The 21065-nt window shown below is 57.0% G+C and overlaps 2 protein-coding genes across 14 annotated transcripts; one reads left to right on the top strand and one right to left on the bottom strand.

The window, feature by feature from the left end:
- Nucleotides 1-401: 401 nt before the first annotated feature.
- Nucleotides 402-9698, bottom strand: LOC311424774 (uncharacterized protein). Of its 9 annotated transcripts, XM_084500182.1 has the most exons (7): nt 9450-9689; nt 7853-8113; nt 7015-7082; nt 5203-5325; nt 4006-4165; nt 3657-3927; nt 402-2600 (listed from the first exon to the last, which is right to left on the bottom strand). In XM_084500182.1, the coding sequence occupies exons 2-7, from the start codon at nt 7936-7938 to the stop codon at nt 2436-2438; spliced, it is 873 nt and encodes a 290-aa protein (XP_084356308.1). In that variant the 5' UTR covers nt 7939-8113; nt 9450-9689; the 3' UTR covers nt 402-2435. The 9 variants fall into 9 exon arrangements, with proteins under 9 accessions (XP_084356308.1, XP_084356306.1, XP_084356311.1 ...); XM_084500180.1 differs by having other exon boundaries at nt 3657-4165; nt 9576-9698; XM_084500185.1 differs by having other exon boundaries at nt 3650-4165; nt 9450-9658.
- GALNT6 (polypeptide N-acetylgalactosaminyltransferase 6) lies at nt 6240-20120 on the top strand. 5 transcript variants are annotated; one of them, XM_084500146.1, is made up of 11 exons: nt 6240-6378; nt 11802-12392; nt 13319-13491; nt 14610-14759; nt 14869-15103; nt 16727-16844; nt 16951-17151; nt 17609-17740; nt 18550-18651; nt 18790-18942; nt 19060-20120. In XM_084500146.1, the coding sequence occupies exons 2-11, from the start codon at nt 11905-11907 to the stop codon at nt 19171-19173; spliced, it is 1866 nt and encodes a 621-aa protein (XP_084356272.1). In that variant the 5' UTR covers nt 6240-6378; nt 11802-11904; the 3' UTR covers nt 19174-20120. The 5 variants fall into 5 exon arrangements, with proteins under 5 accessions (XP_084356272.1, XP_084356275.1, XP_084356273.1 ...); XM_084500149.1 differs by lacking the exon at nt 6240-6378 and adding an exon at nt 7173-7319; XM_084500147.1 differs by lacking the exon at nt 6240-6378 and adding an exon at nt 8949-9005.
- Nucleotides 20121-21065: the final 945 nt, after the last annotated feature.

The following is a 21065-nucleotide window of genomic DNA, read 5'->3' as shown; positions in this document are numbered from 1 at the left end:
ACCCCCCCGGTATCACACCCCCCTGAAGCATCACATCCCAGCATCACCCCCAAGCCCCCCAACAGGCATTTTGCAAAGTGCCAGCAAACGTTAAAATGCTGTTTTTCCCCCAACCTTTTGGGGCTCAGCTGCTAGAACTTCACATCCTCTACAACCCCAAAAGCATTTCGTATTTTCAAGGGAAACCAAGCACTAAAATACCCTCAAATGCTGCTCACGAGGGACCAGCCGCGAGGCTCGCCCTGCTGCAGGGATTGCCCCTCTTTCCCTTCCCATTAGCCCCATGTTTTTCCCCAGGAAAGGCCTGCGGCAAATCTTGCATTAAAAGCAAAAGCCCCTCCCAAATTCACCAGCCCAAGACATCGCTCTCAGTTTTCATACAGAAAACGCTTCAAATGACCGTGGTTTAAAGTTCTTTCATTGATTGGAAATGTACGTCCTGTGCTCCGTGTTCCAGTTTCAGACTCCCCGAATCCATGGCCAAACGAGACGGGATAAGGAAGCATTTCTCTTCCATTAATGGGAGATGACAACAGAGGGCTGGTCATTAATTAACAGCTGGTAACGATTTCCCGTTCCTGCTGGTGGCACAGGGGGGTCCTGCTGCAGGCTGTGGGGCGATGATCCCCCTTCCCCTTATTGCTGATGGCAATTCCAGGAACAAGGGAGAGGCTGGGGACAGCCACAGTCATCACAGAGCTTCTTTCCTTCAAGAATATTTGTTATCACTTTAGGAAATGTAAATATTTCGTAACATTTGTGGGTGTTCGTACAGAGTTCGGGGTGTGTGTGCACGCGTGTGTGTGTGTGCACGTGCATGGGTGCATGCACGTTGCCCCGGGCTCTCAGCCCCCTCTCCCTCCCCACATCCCAGGCTCCTCGAGGAGAAAACTCAACAAGTGAACATTTTCCACCCAAATCTGGTGTTCAGCTGCTTTTGGGCTGGCTTGGTTCTCTCTGGGAAGCACTGGGGTCACCTTCTTCAGCTGCTTCAAGCCTTGAAAACAAGAGCCGTGGGAGGATGCGCATATTCCTGTGCTTGCCCGACGCACACGCCCAGCAGCCAGAATTACAGCAGGTTTAATCCAGCACATCAAGCCTTGATTTTCCAATTTCTCCTTACTGGAAACTGCCATCATTCTGCTCCTGCCTTTTCAGAAATGACACCCACTGGAGCCCTGGTGAGCCGAACCTGGGGAAAAACAATAACACGCCGCCCACTCTCTGCGGCTAAAACAAACACCCTATACTTAAGGTTATTTAGGAAGCAGAGGCATGCTCATGCCAATGGAAAGTGTCGGATTAAAAAAAGAAGCTCCTGTGTCACCGTGGACCATCTGGCTGGGAGGGGGGTGACTAATTGCACCGCACAACGCGACATCTAAAAATATAACGAAGCCCGTCGAAGTCCACGCGGTGAAGTTAGTTGGTTGAATTTGGACAGCTCAAATGGCCTGAGTCACCAGGGATGGAGCGCAGGCGGAGCATCACGCCGAAATTCGGAGACGGGTGACCCCAAATGCGCCCAGTGTGATTTTTTGTGCCATTTCGGGCAATGCCACGCACAGACACACGCGTGGCTCATTTCAGAGCACAGCTCATGGAAACCAGTGTGCCACGACTGCTTTTACTCTTGAGAAAAGCCATCTGTGCCTGGGATTTTTAAATTAAATTTACTGGACTTGCTCTTAGAGCAGGAGGAACTGGGATGGTTTTCTTCCTTCCGGCAAGTTTTGGATGGCTGTTACAATTTTATACCAAATAAATTTATGGCCCTTCTTGCTCTGGCTCTCTGTTTGAGCTGGTGCTTCCAGTAACTTAGCATGTTGGAAACAGATATATTCTTCCAGGTTCTAAACAAGAGCACAAAACACTATAAAGTCATACCACGATCTAATTAATTTGAGGAGCCATGGGATAAAACTTAGAGCTGGAGATGCAAATGGAGAGGTTGCACCGTGATGGGAGAAAACCCACTTTGACCTCCAGCCAAACAAGGGCCTGATCCTGCTCATGGAGCCACCCAAGCATCCGCATGAAGATGAACTGAGCTCCGAGCTGAGACTTCTCATAAAAAGCCAATGCTTTTCAAATGTCTCTATTTACAGAAAAAGTATTTCAACTTTTGTGGTTATGGAGAATTTTGAAAAATGTTCATTTCCCATTGAGTTACAGCTCCCCACATCCCCCACACACCTCCAGACCCTGGCACAGAAGCTGCTTTGATATCCACAAAGCTCAAAAAGCCAAAACACACCCCGAGCCCCCAGCTGGCCCATCAAGCAGGGCACAAGGGACAGGAGCACCAGTTTGGGAGCACGCCGGATTACTCGGAACAGGATTGCTGCCTGAGCTGACCCAGCAGCAGGATCTCATGAAGGTCCAGAGCCCATCGTGGTCGCGGTGCAAATACGCAGGTTGACGAGTGGAAAGTCCTACTTCATATGGGTTAAGACTTGCTTTAAATAGTCTGCTTGGGCTGCCGCATCCGAGGGGAAAATCGCCTGGCAAATGTCATAAGTCTGAGTGGGCTCAGAGGTGAGGACGTCACCTTGCCCGAGCGGAGCATCCTCCAGCATCCAGCCTGGTGTCCAGGACGTCTGCAGGGATGGGAAGAGAGAAGTGGTCAGTGGGAAGGGCAGAGGCAGCCTCTCTCAAGCCCCTAGTTGTGTCTCAACCTCCACATCCCAGGGCTGACCATGCCGAAGTGCAGCCTCCCAAACCAACAGCAGGTTCTGTGCCCACAGGAGGGCTGGGCAGAGGGCTGCTGCCCTGGGCTGGAGTCTGGGGGAGCTCAAGTCTCGCCTCGCTCCATCCTCGCCCAAATCTGCCAGAGGATGCTGTCTCCTGAGCCTCCCCCATCACCCAACGCTTTCCCCCGAGTGCTACAATCACTACCCAAGCAAGAACATGAGAAAAGTGCTTTTGTAAGAAGTGAACTTGAGAGCATTTGTAATTTCCTTTTGTGCCATTATCATTTAAGTGCTGATAAGGCACATTAGGACTTTACCAGACAGACACCGCTTCCTCTTATTTCTTTCTTCTCCTCCTTCTTCTTAAAAAGAAACTAGCTTCTAAATAAAGCCCAGGCTGAAAATCAATAGCTTTCCCCATGAATGTATAGCCACAGCAGTCATGAAATAATTTTTAAGGGCCTCATTTGGGAAAAGAAATTAAAGGAAATGGGCTTGGCATTATGGGGACACTCACTGCCATTCCAGCACTGGTGTCCCGCCTATAGCACACTGCAAAGTCTTACCAGAACCTGATAAATCAGAGAATAAAGGAAATATTTAAGAACTCATTTAATTTGCAGATCCCAAGGAGGTCAATACAGGCCTTCCCAGACTGAATCAATCACCTCAAGGCTTCCTCAATGCCTCAGACAGAAGCAGGATGGATCACGGGAAAGGTTTCACTCATCAGGTGCTTGGCAGCCAGATCCCAGGGACTTTCATGGACCTAATTCCCCTCAAAACTGGATAAGTGGGTGCTAGAAGCCTTTTCAGGACATAACCATAAACCTCTACTCTGCCAGAGCTCCCCATGTTACACCCGGGCTGATGGAGAGGATGATGAAGATTGGCAGATGCTGTTGCACTGGGAAGAGCATGCAAAACTCCCAGACAAAAATCCCTGCCAGCCTCACCATTTACCTTCATGGGTCCTCGGATCTCTACTGGCACCTTTTCTTCAGCAGCCTGAGCACTTTCACTGGGAGCATCTTCCTTCTGAAGGGCTTCTGGGCCTTTGTAAAGGTCCAAGAGAGTCAGGAAGGAGTCCACAGCCTCGGCATTTGGTGCCTTGAACTCCTGCGGGCTGCAGCAAGCTCTCACTTCTTCCTCGGGGCTATTCATGATAGGAAGCACCCTACAGTTCTTCAGCCACGTGTCTAGATCCATCTTCTCACTTCTCTCTGCCTTGTTGCTGCCAAAAGCCACAGCAAGAGCTGCTCTGCCAGCCCCGCCGTCGAAGACGCTGCCGTTTGGGGCACTCGGTGGGTACCTGCTGTCGAAGCCGGGCACGTCGGCAGCGTGCGGCTGCACCAGGGGGTGGGCAGAGCCCTCCGGGGCCTCGGAGCACTTCTGTGGGCTGCCCGGTGGCCTTTCCCCTTCCTCCGTGGCCATGTCCTCCGTGCACTGGACCGGCAGCGACATGGGGATATCTTTGAAAGGAATCAGGTCATTTCTGGGGGATTGTGGCATTTGTGTTTTCCCTTCCCCACGTTTCATTTTCCTTTTGTGCTGCAGTGAAACTACCGGGTGTTATCTCCTCGGGGGGAGAGTGGGCCAGCAAATCTCGCTGCCCCCACGGCTAGGGGGTGGCAGCAAACACAAGGCTGGAGCAGCAAAGAAACAGCATCTGAGGAGAGCCAGAAAGGGATGCGAGTTGGAGGAAGAGCAGTAGCTGTCCTAGGAGGGGAAATGCTGAGATATCGCTGCGTCCCTGCATAATGACGTTGGTCTGGGCACTGTTTGGAGCTGCTTATCTGCATGCCAGCCCCGAGGGAAGGACGTGCAGATGGTGATGCTGCAGGCTCGCCCCCTTCCTCATGGGGGAAACGAGGCTACCGCAGGGCTGGGGAGCACGCGGGGCTGCCCGGCTGCAAAATCAGCACATGGCAGCCCTTCGTCTGGGCAAATCCCTCCTGACCACAGAAAACAGCCTGTAAGGTCAGGAAAAACTTGCAAAACCCTGCAAGATTAATGTGACTGCAGGGGGACAGGGGGAAGCAGATGAGCACATGGGCCATGGTGGGGGACCAGGAGATTTCTTGGAAATCCAGGCAGGCTGCTGGGCGAGAACATTCACCCAGGCAAACCGCAGTCCAGGGAGGCTCCACCACCATCCCTGCCTTCCAAAAACGCTCTAGGCAATGAGTACCATCTGCCCCAGCTCCTTCCCACTCTCCCCAGGGGAGACACATGTAAATAGCAGCCTGTGGTGGTTTTAACACGCCTCGAAGCAGACACACACATGTTACTCCTGGTTTGGTGGTGAAGGCGAAGCCAAAAAGCTAGGACAGCCAGCACAGGGAGTGGAGCATGCGTGCCTTAAGCCTGCTTTAATGTCACCCCCACTTTTGGCAGCAAAGCCCTTGCCAGCATGAGGATGAAGGTTCAAATCACTCCCATCAGCGTAGATCTGCTCTTTTTAGCGAAAGAGCAATTTCAGCACGCCCTCCCCAGCCCTGCTGCTTACCGAGGACAGGGCCCTTCCTGGCAGTCAGCTTCTGGAGGAGCTTGCCCTGCTTCGCACACAGATCCTGCAGCCTGGTAACCTCCTCACACAGCTGGAGGAATATTTTGTCCATCTCCATTGTGCCTAATCAGAAAAAAAAAAAAAAAAAAGAAAAGAAAAGAAAAGAAAAAAACGAGAGGAAATGACCAGCTGGGTGTTTTTCAAAGGCAGCAAGGAGCCACCGAGGTTACCCAGAGCTGGGGAGGACTGTGCTCAGTCGTGGTGCAAGACCTCCAGAGATCTCAGCTTGTGCATATGGGACTGTGCAGAAAGAAGCGTTGCCAGTTCCAGTTCTCTTGCTATTTACATAGAAAACAGAAAAACTGAAAAGGGAAGTGATTCTGTCAGAATCAGGGGATAACTCAACAGCCAAGTTGGGCTCTTCCATCTTGCAGCCTGCAGCTGAGCTCCAAAACACCAAAAAGTCCCATTTATGTAAAAATCTACCTGGAAACTTGCATTTCACATTCATTTAGTACCAAGGGCTGTGCATTCAGGGGATTTATTTTTCTTGTGCAGTGGTGTGAGAGCAAACAAACTCCTGGCAACGAACACCAGCAGGGAAAAGAGGTCCAAGCACAGGGGGCTCAATTCCCTTTTCTTGAAATGCTCAGCCCTGAGCTGCCCGTTCTGCTCCTGAAAATACTCTGCAAATGAAAATCCAGCTTTTGCCCACATGGTATGCTTTAACCAAATATTGTTACTACAAAGAAAATTCTCCCTGCGTTGTGTTCAGTACATTTCTCGCTGCTTTAACAGCTGTATTGTGGATTAGACTTTCCAGTTTTACCATATTGCACCAATTATTACCAGTCTGAAAGATAATAAATAAAACCAAAGTGTGGTATAAATCTGCAAGCCATCTGCAAAGTACATTTTGATTTGAAAGATTTGTGCAATCTCGATTAGCATAGACATGCAAATCAGCTTTGCTTCCTGTCATATTTTCCAGGTTCGCTGCTGCTCAGCTCTGTGAATTTAAGCTCCGGCTCTGTAATTAGAGGCTCAGCTGATGGGTTTGATGAAACCTCCTCTGGCACCCAGAGTGTTGTGGATTCCCCGGTAGGGGCGAAGGGCAGAAATCCCAGCCGACGTGAAGGAAACGCACCGAGCGCAAAGAAAACTTCAGACAAAATGGTAAGGTCCGCTTCCAGAGCAGGGTATTTCTGTGCTTTTTAGCCCACAAACAAGCCGTGATGATAGCTGGATTGTATTTTCAGCTGTTTGGGTCCCACTGATTCCTAAAAGCCAAGGATATAAACTTCGCAACCTCCAAAGCAGCTAACGCCATTGGTAACATATCAAATTAAAGATTAAGGGGATGTATTTTGCCTAGGAGTTATATATAACTATGCCAATTAATTATTAAGAGGTGTGTGATTTGGAGCTGTCATTCCCAAGTAAGCCTGTATTGATTTTTTAAGATTCCTGCTGTTTTTTCAGTCGCTCAACGCTTCTTAATTTCCCCCAAATTACTACTGTGGCATTAGGAGGGCAGGAGATTTTAATCTCCTGTGTAACCTTGAAAAGCATTTTTCAAATCGCAATTAAAGAAAGCAATCCAAGAACAAAAACAAAAACTCGGGGACCCGGTCGCTCACCGAGTGACTCGGAGGGGAAGGACGTGCCGTCAGCCGCGTTCTCCCATGGCACTGGGGATTGGGGCTGGTTTAATGAGGAGAAAAAAACCATTCCCACCCTGCTCCCCACGACACAGACCTGTGTGGACCCCTCGAAGCCCCAAAACTCCCTTCTCCGCAGGACCACACTTACTCTTGGGGGGGGCCCTCCTTCCCCCAGCCGGGTAGCCGCGGCGTGACATCGGGCTCGGCGCGTCGCAACTGAAAAAGATCAGTAACAGAAAAAATTGGGGCAGGGAATTTCCCTTCAGTTTTTTTGCGTTAAGAGCGAAACCTCTGCACAGCAGCGAGACAGGAAATAAAGCAGCAGTGAATTACAGGCGACTGCTGTGCAAACCCTGGGTTTAAAATTAGCTCTGAAAAGCACAGGAGACTATTATGGAGGCCATGGGTGGCCTTGTGGCGGGTGAGTTTTGGCTCTTCTCTGCACCATGCCAGGTAAGACACTTGTCTTTTCTGTTACTTAGCCTTCCCCTGCCCTTCTCAAGCAATTTGTTGCTGCTTTAATGCGGAGGCTGCTGGGTAGTTGTGCATCTGCAATGCTGACCGCCACAAAGCTTATCCTCTGTAAGGCAGCTAATATTCAAGCTAATACCCCAATAATCCAAATTAATACTCACTCCACCCCAGCTCAAATCCCCAAATCCTTTGTACAGCACAGGAGCCAACGAAAATGCTCTGATGGGTGTTAAAATCCTCCCAGCACTCATCCCTTCTGCCTTTGGGAGCCCGGAGAAAGCTGCTGGGGTTTCCCCAGTGCCTCCAGCACCTCCCTCATGCTCCTCTGCCCTTCTGTATGTCGCGACAGAGATGCTCAGGGAGGTTGGGGGCTGCTCGTGCCCTTCCTTCGGTGTGCAGAAAGCCCCTGCAGAGAGGGCTGCCCGTGCATGTACCTGCCACATTGTCCCCAGCCACGTCCTTCCTCCACCCGTGCTCTCCGGAGGGTCTCTTTCCCAACACCGCTATCTCACCTGGCTTTTCCAGGGACTTTTCCTGCCATCAGCAGTATCGGGCAGCCACCAGGGCTCAGGCCGAAGCTCCGGGAAGATACCACCATCTAGCGTTAAGCACGGGGCTTGAGGACAAGGGGAATGGGGCGCGTGGAGCAGGGCTCAAGGCTTGGGGCTGCTGCCCCAGCACACGCCGTGGGGACGCGCGTCCCCGTCCCGATCCGCCGCGCTGCTGGCAAGCAGCAAACTGGTGCCATCAGAAGGTCAGTGAGAAGATAAAGGCTAAACAGGGACGACAGAGAGATGGGAATAATTAGCAAGTGCCAGTGTCGATAGTCTGTTTACCCACTCACACGCGAAAACACGAGCGGCAATTATCGCAGCCCGATAAAAAGGACTGTAAATAAAGTCCAAACTGCAGCGAAACACTGCCGCCGACCTGGGAGCTCCGGAGGCTTTGTAGTGACGCTGCCGCCACGGAATAATTAGCAAACTAGAATAATTAACTCAACACGAAGCAAGGACTGAGCACCAGCGGGGAGGGCACCCGCGGCGAGCCGGTGCCGCTCCCCCAGTGCCCAGCCCCGGCAGCTCCCGGCCGTCGGGTGCTACGGGACCCAGAGCACTGGGATCCAAGACCTTTACTGGCGCCCACAACCCCAGGATCAGGCCCCTGGAGCCCCCTATGGCCTCCATAGGCCCCCGTGGCTCCCAGCACCCTACAGACCCTGCCACCCCCCAGACCCACGGCTCAAGCCCCTCTGGGTCCCCATCGCTCCCAGGACCCCCGGTGCCCGGCCCCTGCAGCCCCTACACGTCCCCGTGGCTCTCAGGACCCCCAGCTCTATGCCCCGGTGCCCCCGACGAGCCCCGCCGTGGCCGGTACCGGGGTGTCAGACCCTTACCGTCCCCCCCGCCCCGCCCCGCCCCGCCCCGCCCCGCCCCGTCCCGTCCCGTCCCGTTCCCCCGGCCGGGCTAGCCGGCGGGCGGCGCTAGGACCGCGGCTGCAGTCCCTGGCGGGCGGCGCTAGGACCGCGGCGCGGGCGCCGTGCACCTGTGCCCCGGGGCGGTGGCAGGTGGCGGCGGTGGCCACGCCCCCTGACACGCCCCCCGGCCACGCCCTGGTCCCGGTACGGCACCTGCGGCCCCGCGCCCGCCGCCGCTACGGAGCCAGGTGAGGGGGGGCGGGGGCTGGGGAGGGGGTGGGTCCCGGTCCCGGTCCCGGTCCCGGTCCCGGTGCCCGGGGAAAGGTGCTGGGAACCGGGACGGAGCCGGTTCGGTGCTCAGCCGGTGCCGCAGGCTCGGGGCCGGCACGGAGCCCCCCGGTGTAACCCAGCGGGTCCCGGTGCTGCGGGGCTCGGGGCGCTGAGGCGGGCAGGATCCGTCCCGCAGCCGGCCGGGGGTCCCGGTTCCTTTTTCATCCCCCGGTAGGCAGAGCCCACGCCGCGCTCCTGGCCCCGGTGTCCCGGCTGCGGAGGGACCGGAGCCCTGCCCGGAGCCCTCATCCCGGCCAGGGGGCGGCGGGAGCCCTCCCGCCCCCTAGGGCCACCCGGGTCCGTCCCGTAGCACCGAGCCGCGCTCACGTTCCCTTTCCCACCCCATTTTCTCTGTTTTTAACCAATCTGCTTAAAACTAAAGCCGCGCCGCGATGCTCCGGGGAGAACCGGAGGCTCCGGTAACCGTTCCTCGGAGCCAGGGGGACCGGGACCGGATTTCCCCCGGTGTGCACGGAGCGGGGTCTCACCGGGGGGCTGCACCCCGCCGGCGTGGTCCCAGGGGGCCGTCGGCACCCGGAGCCCAACGCGGCCGCCACGTGGAGCCGGGGCCGTGACTCGGGGCGCGGCGTCGAGGTCCCTCTGCTCTGCCTTGATTTGTCCCCCCCGCGGTGCTTCCTTCCCCGGAGGAAGGTCCCGATTTGGGCTCCGAGAGCTTCCCCCCCGCCCCGATTCCTCCCTCGGGCGTCAAAGAGGAAGCGTTGGGTGTCGCAGCTGCGTGGGAACCCCCGCCACTCGGGCTCCGTCCCGCTGCCACCCTCGGCCTGACCGTGCCGGTGATTATTTCAACCCACTCTCCTTTTTTTTCTCCTTTTTTTACTTTTTTTTTGACCTCTTCTGCATACAACAGGCTCCGTTGGGGACCGACGCCACGCAGCTGCGACGTGCTCACTCCACCGTTGGTTTTGCTGGGTGTTGGGCGAGCCCTGTCCCAGGGGGGAATTTTGGGGTGCTGTGGCCAGGAGGGAGCTCGGGGGGTGATGCCCATCGGGGTTTGTGGTGGCTCTGACCCGTGGGAATGGGTTTGTGGTGGAGGACTGGGAGCAGAAAGCAGCGCACGGGAGTTCCTGCTGCAGCTCGTTGCAGAAGTCACCCCGGGGACCCATCCTGCGCCATGACTCGGTGCCTGCACTGCTGCGGGGGTGTCACTCGGTGGTTTTGGGGAGGAAACGTCCCATGGCTCATGTTTGTCCTCTCGATGCCATGTCCACAAACCCCACGAGCTCCGCTCTTCATGGCTCGCTTACAACGCCCGCTGGAGGTTAAAGCAGGGAGAGAGCCCTCTGAGAAAGGCTGGCCTGAGATTTTAGCGTGTCGAGGGGTTGTTTTGCTGCTTGTCGGGGTTTTTTGTCGCTTTTGGGGTAGGGGGTGGGGCTGTGGTTTGAGGTAGGAGCACCCCTGGGATGGACCCTTGGGGGCTGCAGCTGCTGTTGTGCACTAAGCGGTGCCCTGGCCCTGGATGCCGTGCTGGGGCTTATTAGCGGGTAACGAGCGCTTCATTAGTGTGGTCACAGCAACGTGGCAGGCAGGGGATTATTGGAGAGATGTGGGGATGGTGGAAATAGGCATTTCTCCCCAAAACAGGTCACTCCTCACTGCCTGATGCTGCCTTGCCAAATGAGGCTTTGAGAACCTCAGGACCCAGGGGTTCAAGTGAGGCGGAAGCTCAGCTCTCCAACAAGTGAAATGGGGAGAATTGGGGTTTTTTCCTTACTCCTGCTTTTTGTTTTCCCCCCTGTGCATTGAGTGGTTCTCAGCATCTTCCTCAGGAGCCGGTACCCCTCTCTGCAGGCGCACTTGGCAGTGAAGCGTGCTCTGGCTGCCGGCTTTGATCCCGCAGCCCTTCAGCACTAAAAGCGGTGACCTCGGGTGCAGGGACCGGGCTGTCCCCCTCCCTCCTCCTCCTCCTCCTCCTCCTCCTTTACAAGCCCGCTGCTTTATTCCCCCGGCCCATAAAGCCTCGCACGGCCGCAGAAGAATAAGGAGCCCCGAGCTGAGCTTCCTCGCCCTTGAAGTTGATGGCAGGTGCCCTTTTCCACTCCAGAGCGCTGTGGGGGGCTTCGCAATTTTCAAAGCATCAAAAAAAAAAAAAAAAGGAGGGGGAGATTCTGAAGAGGAGGAGGGGAGATGCCGGTGAATGGCTCCCACGGAGCTTGTCCATGCTCCGGTGGCAGCAGCTCACAAAGAGCGGTGGGAGGCAGAGCTCGGCGGTCCCGGCGGCATCGTGGAGCGCTCAGCCGGGCGCTGGACCTGCTGCTCCCCTTCAGCAAAAAGCGAAGCTCGGGGGGGACTCGCACATCTTCTCCTTCCCAGCGATGCTGCAGGCAGGAAAAGTATCTGGGAAAGGCTTTTTCTGCATAACTGGGGATATTAGAGGGAAGTTAGTGGCTCTTTTAGCTCCGTTGCGTGGCTCCTTCCCCGCGTGCAGGGTTGCGGGGTGATGCTGCAGCATCCGGCACAGCTCACAGCCTCCTTCAAGCCCCACTTTTTGTGTGGGATTTTATTTTCAGCGTGGGTTTGTGGGCTGGAGGGACTGGGAGGTGCCACGTGGGAGAGGCTCCGCTTGCTGGCAGCGATGCCAAGAGCCAGACTCATTCGCTGCCCCGCGGAGAGTGAACTTTATATATCGCAGCCAAAGTGCATCCTGTTGACTGCGGTCTGGGAATTAACCTGCGGGTGTTTTTCCTCCTCCCCAGGCTAGCAGAGCACAGCACGTCACCATGAAGCGCCTGGAGACCCCGTGTCCCTAAACACACGTCGCTGACACGTGGGGAGGACGGCGCGGCCGCCCCGTGGAGGATGAGGCTCCTACGGCGACGCTACAGCCCGCTGAAGGTGGCTCTGGTGGGCGCCATCTTCGTCCTCTTCCTCTTCATCCTGCAGAGGGACGTCGGGGACAGAGACCCGAGCGAGGAGCCCTGGCTGAAAAACATCGTCCACGGGAAGGACCAGGTCATCGACCTGATGCTGGGGGCGGTCAACAACATTCGGGACTCGATGCCCAAGCTGCAGATCGGGGCTCCGGTGCAGCCGGAGGAGCCGCCCCGCAGCGCCCGTTCCTGCCTGCCCGGCTTCTACACGGCGGCGGAGCTGCGCCCGCTGATGGAGCGGCCCCCCCAGGACCCCAACAGCCCGGGAGCTGACGGAAAAGCCTTCAAGAAGGACCAGTGGACGCCGGAGGAGACCAAGGAGAAGGAGCGGGGCTACGAGAAGCATTGCTTCAACGCCTTCGCCAGCGACCGCATCTCCCTCCAGCGAGCGCTGGGACCCGACAGCCGCCCGCCGGAGTAAGAGCCCCCTCCATGCAGCCCTGGGCTCGTTTGAGTCTTCATTTGCTCCTTCCAGGGCAGGTTTAAGGGGAAATAAAAGCAAGGCTCGCTGCCTCCGCTATTGGTGGGGTAGCAGTCCGGCACAGGTGGCAGAAATTCACCGTCTTGGGGCCGGCAGGCTGGGGAGCCAGAATTTCCCCTAATTTCGGTCTGCCTCATGCTTGGTTTTTAATTGCAAGGGGTGAAAGCGTGCGGCGGCTCTTTGTGTCCCCAAGTACCTGCTCCTGGCCCCACGGCCGGCTGGCTCCAGCATCTCCCCCAGCTCCTCCCTTCCCTCTTTTATTTCGGCCAGCTCTGCCGTAATCTGACTTTTTCTTTTCTTAGCCGAGTGGAACAGCCTCAGAGCCGGCCAGGCAGGGGGGCGAAGGAAGCGGCCTCAGCTCCAGAGACTGCACCGCCTGCCCTCCGGCGCTGGGCCGCCGGATTAGAGCGTGCCCCCAGCCCCTGCCTGGTCGGGGGTGGGTCTGGGGGGGGGCTCCTGGAGAAAAAAGGCTTGAATAGGAGGTAGAAACCCAGCCCTGGTGCGCAGACCGGCCCCCCAGCCCCAAGCCGGCAGGCGATTATCCGTGCCTAGCAGGTGTAGCGGTGACAATGGGGGGACACCGGGTCTGGGGTGGGATGGGAATGTTATTCACTCAACCGGAGGTGGCGGCGACAGGGCTGGGGGGGAAGAGGTAGAAACCGAGTGAAATCAAAGCGGTGGCGAGCCGAGAGCCGCGGGGGCTGCCGGTGCTGCTGCCTCGCCATGCAGAACGCCCCAGCAGGGGGACGAGGGGTATTTTGTTTTGGCATCCCTGCCCCGCTGGTTCTTCACGTCCCATCCATGCCGTGCTTAAATTCTGCTTTATTTGTTTTTTTTTCCAACCCCCACCCGCCCCCCTTAGGTGCATCGACCAGAAATTCAAGCGCTGCCCGCCCCTGCCCACCACCAGCGTGGTCATCGTCTTCCATAACGAAGCGTGGTCGACGCTGCTGCGCACGGTGTACAGCGTCCTGCACGCCTCCCCGGCCGTGCTGCTGAAGGAGATCATCCTGGTGGACGACGCCAGCACGGACGGTGGGTTGGGGCTGGCAGCGGGGGGACACGGGACATTGCAGGACGGGGGGCGAGGAGCATCGCTGCCACCCCGTGAGCAGCTGGGAGCGGCGCTGAGCAGCTCTGAGGAAGAGCAGAAAGCTCTGATGGGTGGCTCAGGGCACGGACGGGTGTTTTTCCATCTTGTTTCATACCTGCTGAGTGCTGTTGGTTTTCTTTCCTTTCACGCTGCTGGTTCCTTTTAACAAAGCCCCCGGATAAACCCAGGCACTCCTCCCACCTCCTGCAAACACCTTGCCACCTCAGCAAACAGCTCGCTCACCCGCTACACCGCAGTTTGGCAATCTTAATTAGTTACACCCAAAGCAAACTAATGACATGTTTCAATGTCAGGAGAGGAGCAGACTTTACCCTTGCCCTGTCCCGGAGATAAACGCTCCGTTTCCGCCCGTGGCAGCTGTGTGAGCTTCCAGGGCGCAGAAACCTGCGTGTGCCACGACAGCACCTTGGCATAAAGGGGTTTCTGCACCCAAAACATCCCCTGGGGCATGCGGACATCCTATGGGGCAAGAGCAACATCTCACTCAGCAGGCAGCATCCCCGGGAAAAGCACTTCGGGGCTTTCTCGCAGCAGCTATTCTTTCCTGGGTTTTCTTGCCCCAAGCACAGGTCGTCCTCTCCAAGCTCTCTGCACGGGGTGACACTGGGTGCAACTGGGTGCAACTGTCTTTCCGCCCCAGCGAGCTCTCGGCCGGTCCTTGGCCAAGAGGTTGTGGCCTGGCTGCATGAACACGGGCAGCAGCTGTAAGCCGAGGGCAGGGCAGGAGCAGCCTCTCCCCGGGCTGCCGGGAAAAGACCTTGGGAAAGGCAAGGCGTGGATCTGGGAGCTCGTTTCCTCGGGTCAGGGCAGCGCGGGGGTTTATTAACCGCCTAGTTTTTAGCAACTTAAACCTCTTGGGCTGGGGGGACGGGGAGGATTTGGGTTTCCCCAGGCTCGCGGTTGGACCCCAACCCAAGTGCAGGGTCCAAGCAGGACCGGGGAAGCCCCTACCCCAATTCCAAGGGGCAGGGACCCAGTGGGATGAACACCCCCACTCACCTGGAGCCGGTGGCTCTCCTCCCCCCCTGACCCCCCCCAGACTACCTGAAGGATGAGCTGGAGCGCTACGTGAAGCAGCTGCAGATCGTGCGGGTGGTGCGGCAGGAGGAGAGGAAAGGGCTGATAACGGCCCGGCTGCTGGGGGCCAGCGTGGCCAGCGGGGAGGTGCTGACCTTCCTGGACGCCCACTGTGAGTACCCCCCTCCCTGTCCCACGAGCGGGTGCCCCCGGGTCCCCGAGGAGAGGGGAAGGTGACGGTGGTGCCCGCGAGGTCGGTTCACCCTTCCCTGTGCCCCCAGGCGAGTGCTTCCACGGCTGGCTGGAGCCCCTCCTGTCCCGCATCGCCGAAGAGCCCACGGCCGTCGTCAGCCCCGACATCACCACCATCGACCTCAACACCTTCGAGTTCTCCAAGCCGGTGCAGTACGGCAAGCAGCACAGCCGGGGCAACTTCGACTGGAGCCTGACCTTCGGCTGGGAGGTCATCCCGCCCCGGGAGAGGCAGAGGAGGAAGGACGAGACCTACCCCATCAAGTAAGCCTTGGCAGAGGGCGTTGGCATCCTCTCCGGACACAAAACCTGCAAAGTGAGCTGGCCGAGCAGGCGATGCTCAGGCGAGGTGGCAGAGCTGGGTGCGAGCCCCGGCTGTCCAGTGCCAGGAAGCTGCCGGCTCCTCCGGTCGATTTTTCTCCTTTCCCAGCAAGCTGGGGTTTTCCCCGGTGTTTTTCTCTCTGCAAGCCACAGCTTTGAGGCCCAGCGGGTGAAGCTGTGTGTTCCCAGGGGATCCCCCCCATGGGATTCTCGGGTCAGGGCCTCTCGGGCAGCTTTCCCCCAGGAGGGGATGCTCAGGGAAGGTCAGGGCCATGGAGGTAGCAGAGGGGAAACCTCAGGGAAGCTTTGGTGAGTGCAGAGCCACAAACATCTATGAAAAGAGCTTTTAAATCACCGCCAGCTCTATCTTGGTTCTTGCACAGTTTCTCATTAAGCGCTAATTGCTGCCTTTTATCTTCTTGCACTTGGAAATCCTGGGCACCAGTGGCTGCCTGTGCTGGCACAGCACCCAGGGGATGTTACCTGTGGGTCAGGCTGTGCAGAGACACCTCGGGTTTTCTTTCTTCCCACCCCGTTATGCATGCAGAGAAACCCCCCAGCGCCCAGGCACACTGCTTTGCTCTCAGGCTGCAGCCTGCTGGCCACATCCATGGGGTTCTCTTCTCCCCGTGGGGTTAAACAGCACGAGAAAAATCCTCCCCTGGGGGAGCTGGGGCTGTCTGCAGGCAGACCCACAGCAGTGGGGTGCGTGGAGTGCAGCCTGCGAGCAGGCAGGGACCCCGTGCGGGTTGGAAATAATGCAGAAAGAATGCCCGACGGGTCGGGGTAACCCCCTAAAGCAGGTCCTTGTTCATCCCGGCCGTTCAAAGCAGCCAGGGGAGGGATTTTGGCAGAGCTGCAAGACCACAGGGGTGTTAAAGGGGGGGAGATTCCCCTCTGCATCTCCGGCCGGTGCCCCCAGCAGCCCCGCCGGGAGATACCCGACACTGTTTGGCCGTGGCCGCATCCTGCCCGCAGCAGGGCTGGCTTTGTGCACAGGTCACCCGGGCGACGTCCCTGCCCCAATAAAGGTCCCTTTTTCCGACGGTTTGGCTCCCAGCAGCGTCTAATCTCTCTCTGCTCCTCTCGGCAGGAACGCAGCCACTCAACAAGCCCCCCCTTTTTTTCCCCCCTCCTTTTTCCTGAATAAAAGCAAGTTTCTATTCCAGCCTCCCTCTTGTAAAGATCAGATGGAGCAGATTAGAAAAGCCGGAGGAGTGAATAGCGTGCCCGGTCACTGAGCTAATCTCTGCCTTTCTTTTCTGCGATAGGTTTTCGGTAATAATATCCTCCTCTCGCTTTGGATGGCGGACCAGCAGCGAGGCCCCTCGGAGTCATGCTGCCACCGCGTTCCTGCTGTCCCCTCCTGGCAGCGGCTCTGTCCTGGCCGTGTCCCCTCTGCCACAGCTGTGGGAGCTCGAGGAGCTGCAGCTGCTCTGTGGTGTCCCCAAAATTCAGACCTCTGCTATTTTTTTATTTTTTTTTTTAACCCATTTTGCAGGTGGAGGCACAGGGGGGGTGCAGGCAGCCTCCCTCCAGCCCCCGTTTTCTCTCTCTCTCTCTCAGATCTCCGACCTTCGCCGGCGGCCTCTTCGCCATCTCCAGGTCCTATTTCGAGCACATCGGCTCCTACGACGATCAGATGGAGATCTGGGGGGGCGAGAACGTGGAAATGTCCTTCAGGGTGAGGGCCAGGCACCTTCTTTAAAACACGGCTCTGGGGAATGCCCTTTATCCGGGGGCACCCATGCCCTCGGGGGGTGCTGGAGCCCCGCGTCTCGTCCCCGCAGGTCTGGCAGTGCGGGGGCCAGCTCGAGATCATCCCCTGCTCCGTTGTGGGCCACGTCTTCCGCTCCAAGAGCCCCCACACCTTCCCCAAGGGCACGCAGGTGATCTCCAGGAACCAGGTCCGCTTGGCCGAGGTGTGGATGGACAGCTACAAGGAGATCTTCTACAGGAGGAACCAGCAGGCTGCGCAGATGGCCAGAGAGGTACCGTGCACGCCAGCGGTGCTTTCGCTGTCCTGGGGGCCTGATCCTGCACGGAGCTCAGGCCTGAGCAGAGGGAGATGCAAGGGATCTGCGTGCTCAGCCCGGAGCTGGGCAAACAAATGCAGGTGGAAGGATATAGCCCCAAAAAAACGCCCTTTTTTGCCATACCACTTTCCAGCAGAAAAATCCGCATTCTTTTACAACACCAAAGGGTTTTCGGCTGCTTGGCTTTGCTCTCACACCAGAACGTCCCAGGTGTGAGCAGCCAAATCCTGCCTGGGGCCAGCGGTGTCTCGTGGGACCCCAGAGCCTGTCTCGGTCCCGGCTGCTGTGGGACTCGGGGGCGATGTGACGGACGGTGGCAGAGCTGGGAGGACAAAGCTCTGTGCTGGCTCGGGGGGGTTTCCTGGCTGGCTTCGGAGGTTAGTTTAATTTTCTCACGTGACTTTGTCGATAGAAGACGTATGGTGACATTACAGAACGGCGCAAGCTGAGGGAGCAGCTTCACTGCAAGAACTTCACCTGGTACCTGCAGACCATCTACCCCGAGATGTTCGTCCCCGACCTGACTCCCACTTTCTATGGGGCGGTAAGTAGGGGGGTGTGGAGCTCCTGCCACCCCCTGGGCTGCTCCCTCTGCTACAAAGAGTGGTGGCAGCAACGTCCCCAGCAGGCTGGGCTTTGCTTTTTGCATTTAAGGCAGCCCGGAGCAGGGTGCTGGAGGGGCCCCTGCCTTTCTGGTTCGGCTGATGGGGCTGCTTCGGGCTCCAGCTGACAGCGGAGAGGTGAAGCTGGGAGCTGGAATCCAGCAGAGCTGGTTTTGGGGCCCTGGAGGGGCCGTTGCATGGGTTAAATCAGGCAAAACAGCTGAAAATTTCCCCAGCTGAAAGTTTTTCTAACCCATGCCATCAACTCTGGGCATTGACAGGTGGACCCCAAAAAAATAAATGATCTGTGCCAAGAGACGAGGCAGAGAGGGGCGGGCAGGACATGAGGCACTGGCCCTGCCTGCGGGGAGGGAGCTGCCAAAAATCCCCTACTCCAAGCTGGCACCCGGTGGTCTGCGTGTGTGTGTAATTCCCCGGGCTCGTGGGACCGGCTGAAGGGAAGCTGAGCGTGGTTACGTGTCCGCCGAGGGCTTGGCACTGGCTCCCACCCGGGTTTAAATCCACTTCTATTTCCTGAAACTTTGGCCGGGCGGCTCTCGCTCTGAGCCACGGGGAGGAGGCACTGCCGCGGGCGTTCCTGGTGTCCTGGAAAGGACGAGGGACCCGGACCTGGCACCGGTACCGGCGCCGTGTTTGCACGGTGATACTTAGGTGCCCTGCGACCCCAGCACCGAGCGTGGCTCCATCCAGGCTCCCTGTTTTTATTATTATTTTTTTTCTCTCCCTGCAGATTAAAAATGAGGGCACCAAAAGCTGCCTGGATGTCGGTGAGAACAACCACGGTGGGAAACCGCTCATCATGTACCCGTGCCATGGGATGGGGGGCAACCAGGTAGGCACCTGCACGACCCCAAGGAGCACTGCCCCTCTCGCAGCCCCTCCATGCTTCCCCCATGGGTTGTTTTATCGGGGTGCAGCTGGCGAGGGGCTGACATTCCCCCTCCCTCACCCTGCTCTTGCCCCCCCGCAGTATTTCGAGTACACGACGCAGCGGGACCTGCGGCACAACATCGGCAAGCAGCTGTGCCTGCGGGCTGGCTCGGGGCTGGTGGAGCTGGGCGAGTGCCAGTACCGGGGGAAGCCCACGCGGGTGCCCCCCAACGAGGAGTGGGAGCTGGTGCAGGTGAGCAGCCCCCTCCAGCCCCGTCCCCGGGGAGTGCCGTGGGATGCTGGTGCTTCACCCCTCGCTCCTGTCCTTTGGGGCGAGCTGAGCCAGGCACTGTCTTTTGTTTTCGGCCAGGACCGGCTGATTAAAAACCCAGCCTCCCGCATGTGTTTGACGGCACGAGGCAAGCACCCGTCGATGGTCCCCTGCAACCCCTCGGACCCCCACCAGCTCTGGTCCTTCACCTAGCGGGCGAGTGGATCGAGCCCCGGCCAGCCCCGACTGCGCTCAGGAAACCAGGATCCAAAACTTCCCCCTGTTTATTTTTATTATTTTTTTTTTTTAATTTAAAAGAAGCAAAAGCCTTAAATATGCTGCATTTCACATCTGCCTTGAACTCAGTCCTGTGCCTTTTGACCGCTCCCGTTTGCGAATTTCGGGGGCACGGCAATAAAGCAAGGAGCCTGAAAGGGGGTCGTGGAGGAGCCCAGAGGCGTGTTTTGGTGCCCAGATGTGGAAGGAAGGTGCTGGACTCATGCCAGGGCCCCTGGACTCCTTGGAGAGACTCTGAGCTTCACGTTGGGCATTCGAGAAGCTGCGTGTGGAAGCCGCTGGGAAGCTCCTGCAGCCAGGAGGAGGGCGATGACCGACGGCCACGCAACCCAAAAGGGCCGTGGGGTCAATCCTGCAGCGGGGCTGAACCAGGGGCTCAACCCAGGCGGAGGAGCCGGGTGCGTGGTGCTGGGACGCGCCTGTTGGCCGCCAGGATCCAGCCCTGCCTTGCTGCCAGCACCGGGCATCCCTGCTCCTGGGAAGGGAGAGGGATCTCGGGCTGCTCTTCGGGCTGTCTGCCTTAGATACCAGGCTTGATTTTGGGGGGGAAAAAGCATTAGATGATTTTTTTTTTAATTATGATTTCATGATTGTTATTTCTTGGTGAGGTTCTGCTCGTGCTGAGCAGGAGGAAGGGTCCCTGCGCGGGCTGCTCGCACCCCCAGTGAGGGTCTCAAAGGTGAGGTCTGGCTGGGAGCGATGCCCCCGGCACTGCCCGGAGCACGAGCCCCTCTTGTCCTACATAGCTGCCAGAACTTTGTCCCCATTCGATTTAGGGGAGAAAAACCCTTCCTGGAAGTAGAGAGGGAGAACTCGTCTTTGATATGCGACCTGAAATAAAGAGATGATTTATTTTACAGACATCCCGTCTCTGCCTGTGCTTCCTCAGCCCTTCACATTGCGGCAACAGAACCACCAAAACCCCGTGGGCTGCCCCAAAGCTCTGCCCCCACGCTCCCGCCCCTGCTCTCATTCCCTTTCCCTCCACAGCTCCCCCTGGGAACTTCCTTTAGCCAAAGCATCCGTCTCTAATTCCACCTGTGCAATAAGGTGTTGAACTGGGGGGGGATTCAGCTTTATTGTGGGAAGGGGAGGGCTTAGGGCAGGGCTGGCTGGTGTCCATCAGTGACACCAGTGACACTTCTGCACCAATAAAAATAGTAAGTGATTATTCAGAAACAATTTTCCGAACAAAATCTTTTTTCTTTTATCCTGTAGAGATAAGAGCAGGTGCATTTTTTTCTTTCCTTTTTCTTTTTTTATTCTTTTCCCCTTCAAAACTGTCAAACCTGGGACAGGTGTTGGCTGCTATCTCAGATGCCGTTTTCCATCACCTGCTCCATTTGTGGAGGAAAACCCCAACACTGCTGGTTTCATCAGATGGAGGATGCCCGAGGAGCAGCGTGCGATTGCCAACACACCCCAGAACAGTCTCCTTTTTAAAGGGAATAAATATATATGTACACGGGGGGTTGTTCATTTGTTTGTTTGTTTGTTTGCTTTATTTGCCAGAAGTCAGATTTTTACTGCACCCTGAAGCCATGCTGACATTTCATTTAACCTCAAACTGTCCCGTGTAGTTGTCTGGTTCCAGCCCCATTGCTGGCTGTGCTCAGTGGCATTTTTTTTATTATTTTTATTTTTTGTTGTAGGGGGTGAAGGTCCTACATGGCATTTGTCTCCATTTTCCCACCCTGGGGTGTTGCAAGTGCTGTTATTGTGCTGGGTAAAACAATCAGAGACATCCCCCAGAGAAATCTGATACAAGAGCTTTGGGTTGGGCACCCACGGGGCTCAGGACTGGGATG

The sequence above is a fragment of the Aythya ferina genome (assembly GCF_964211825.1).
Source record: "Aythya ferina genome assembly, chromosome: 28".
Classification (NCBI taxonomy): domain Eukaryota; kingdom Metazoa; phylum Chordata; class Aves; order Anseriformes; family Anatidae; genus Aythya; species Aythya ferina.
The sequence above is the reverse complement of the archived record's forward strand: the minus strand, read 5'-3'. Positions and strand labels throughout refer to the sequence as shown.

What these genes read in the sequence shown, in the direction of transcription:
- LOC311424774 (XM_084500180.1), bottom strand. Translation starts at nt 7,938, where the DNA reads ATGGTGGTATCTTCCCGGAGCTTCGGCCTGAGCCCTGGTGGCTGCCCG. An exon ending in AAAGTCCCTGGAAAAGCCAG is followed by an intron (nt 7,083 to 7,852) that starts GTGAGATAGCGG and finishes GATCTTTTTCAG; the next exon opens with TTGCGACGCGCCGAGCCCGA. An exon ending in AGATCCGAGGACCCATGAAG is followed by an intron (nt 2,601 to 3,656) that starts GTAAATGGTGAG and finishes CCATCCCTGCAG; the next exon opens with ACGTCCTGGACACCAGGCTG.
- GALNT6 (XM_084500146.1), top strand. Translation starts at nt 11,905, where the DNA reads ATGAGGCTCCTACGGCGACGCTACAGCCCGCTGAAGGTGGCTCTGGTG. An exon ending in GACGAGACCTACCCCATCAA is followed by an intron (nt 15,104 to 16,726) that starts GTAAGCCTTGGC and finishes TCTCTCTCTCAG; the next exon opens with ATCTCCGACCTTCGCCGGCG. An exon ending in ACGTGGAAATGTCCTTCAGG is followed by an intron (nt 16,845 to 16,950) that starts GTGAGGGCCAGG and finishes TCGTCCCCGCAG; the next exon opens with GTCTGGCAGTGCGGGGGCCA.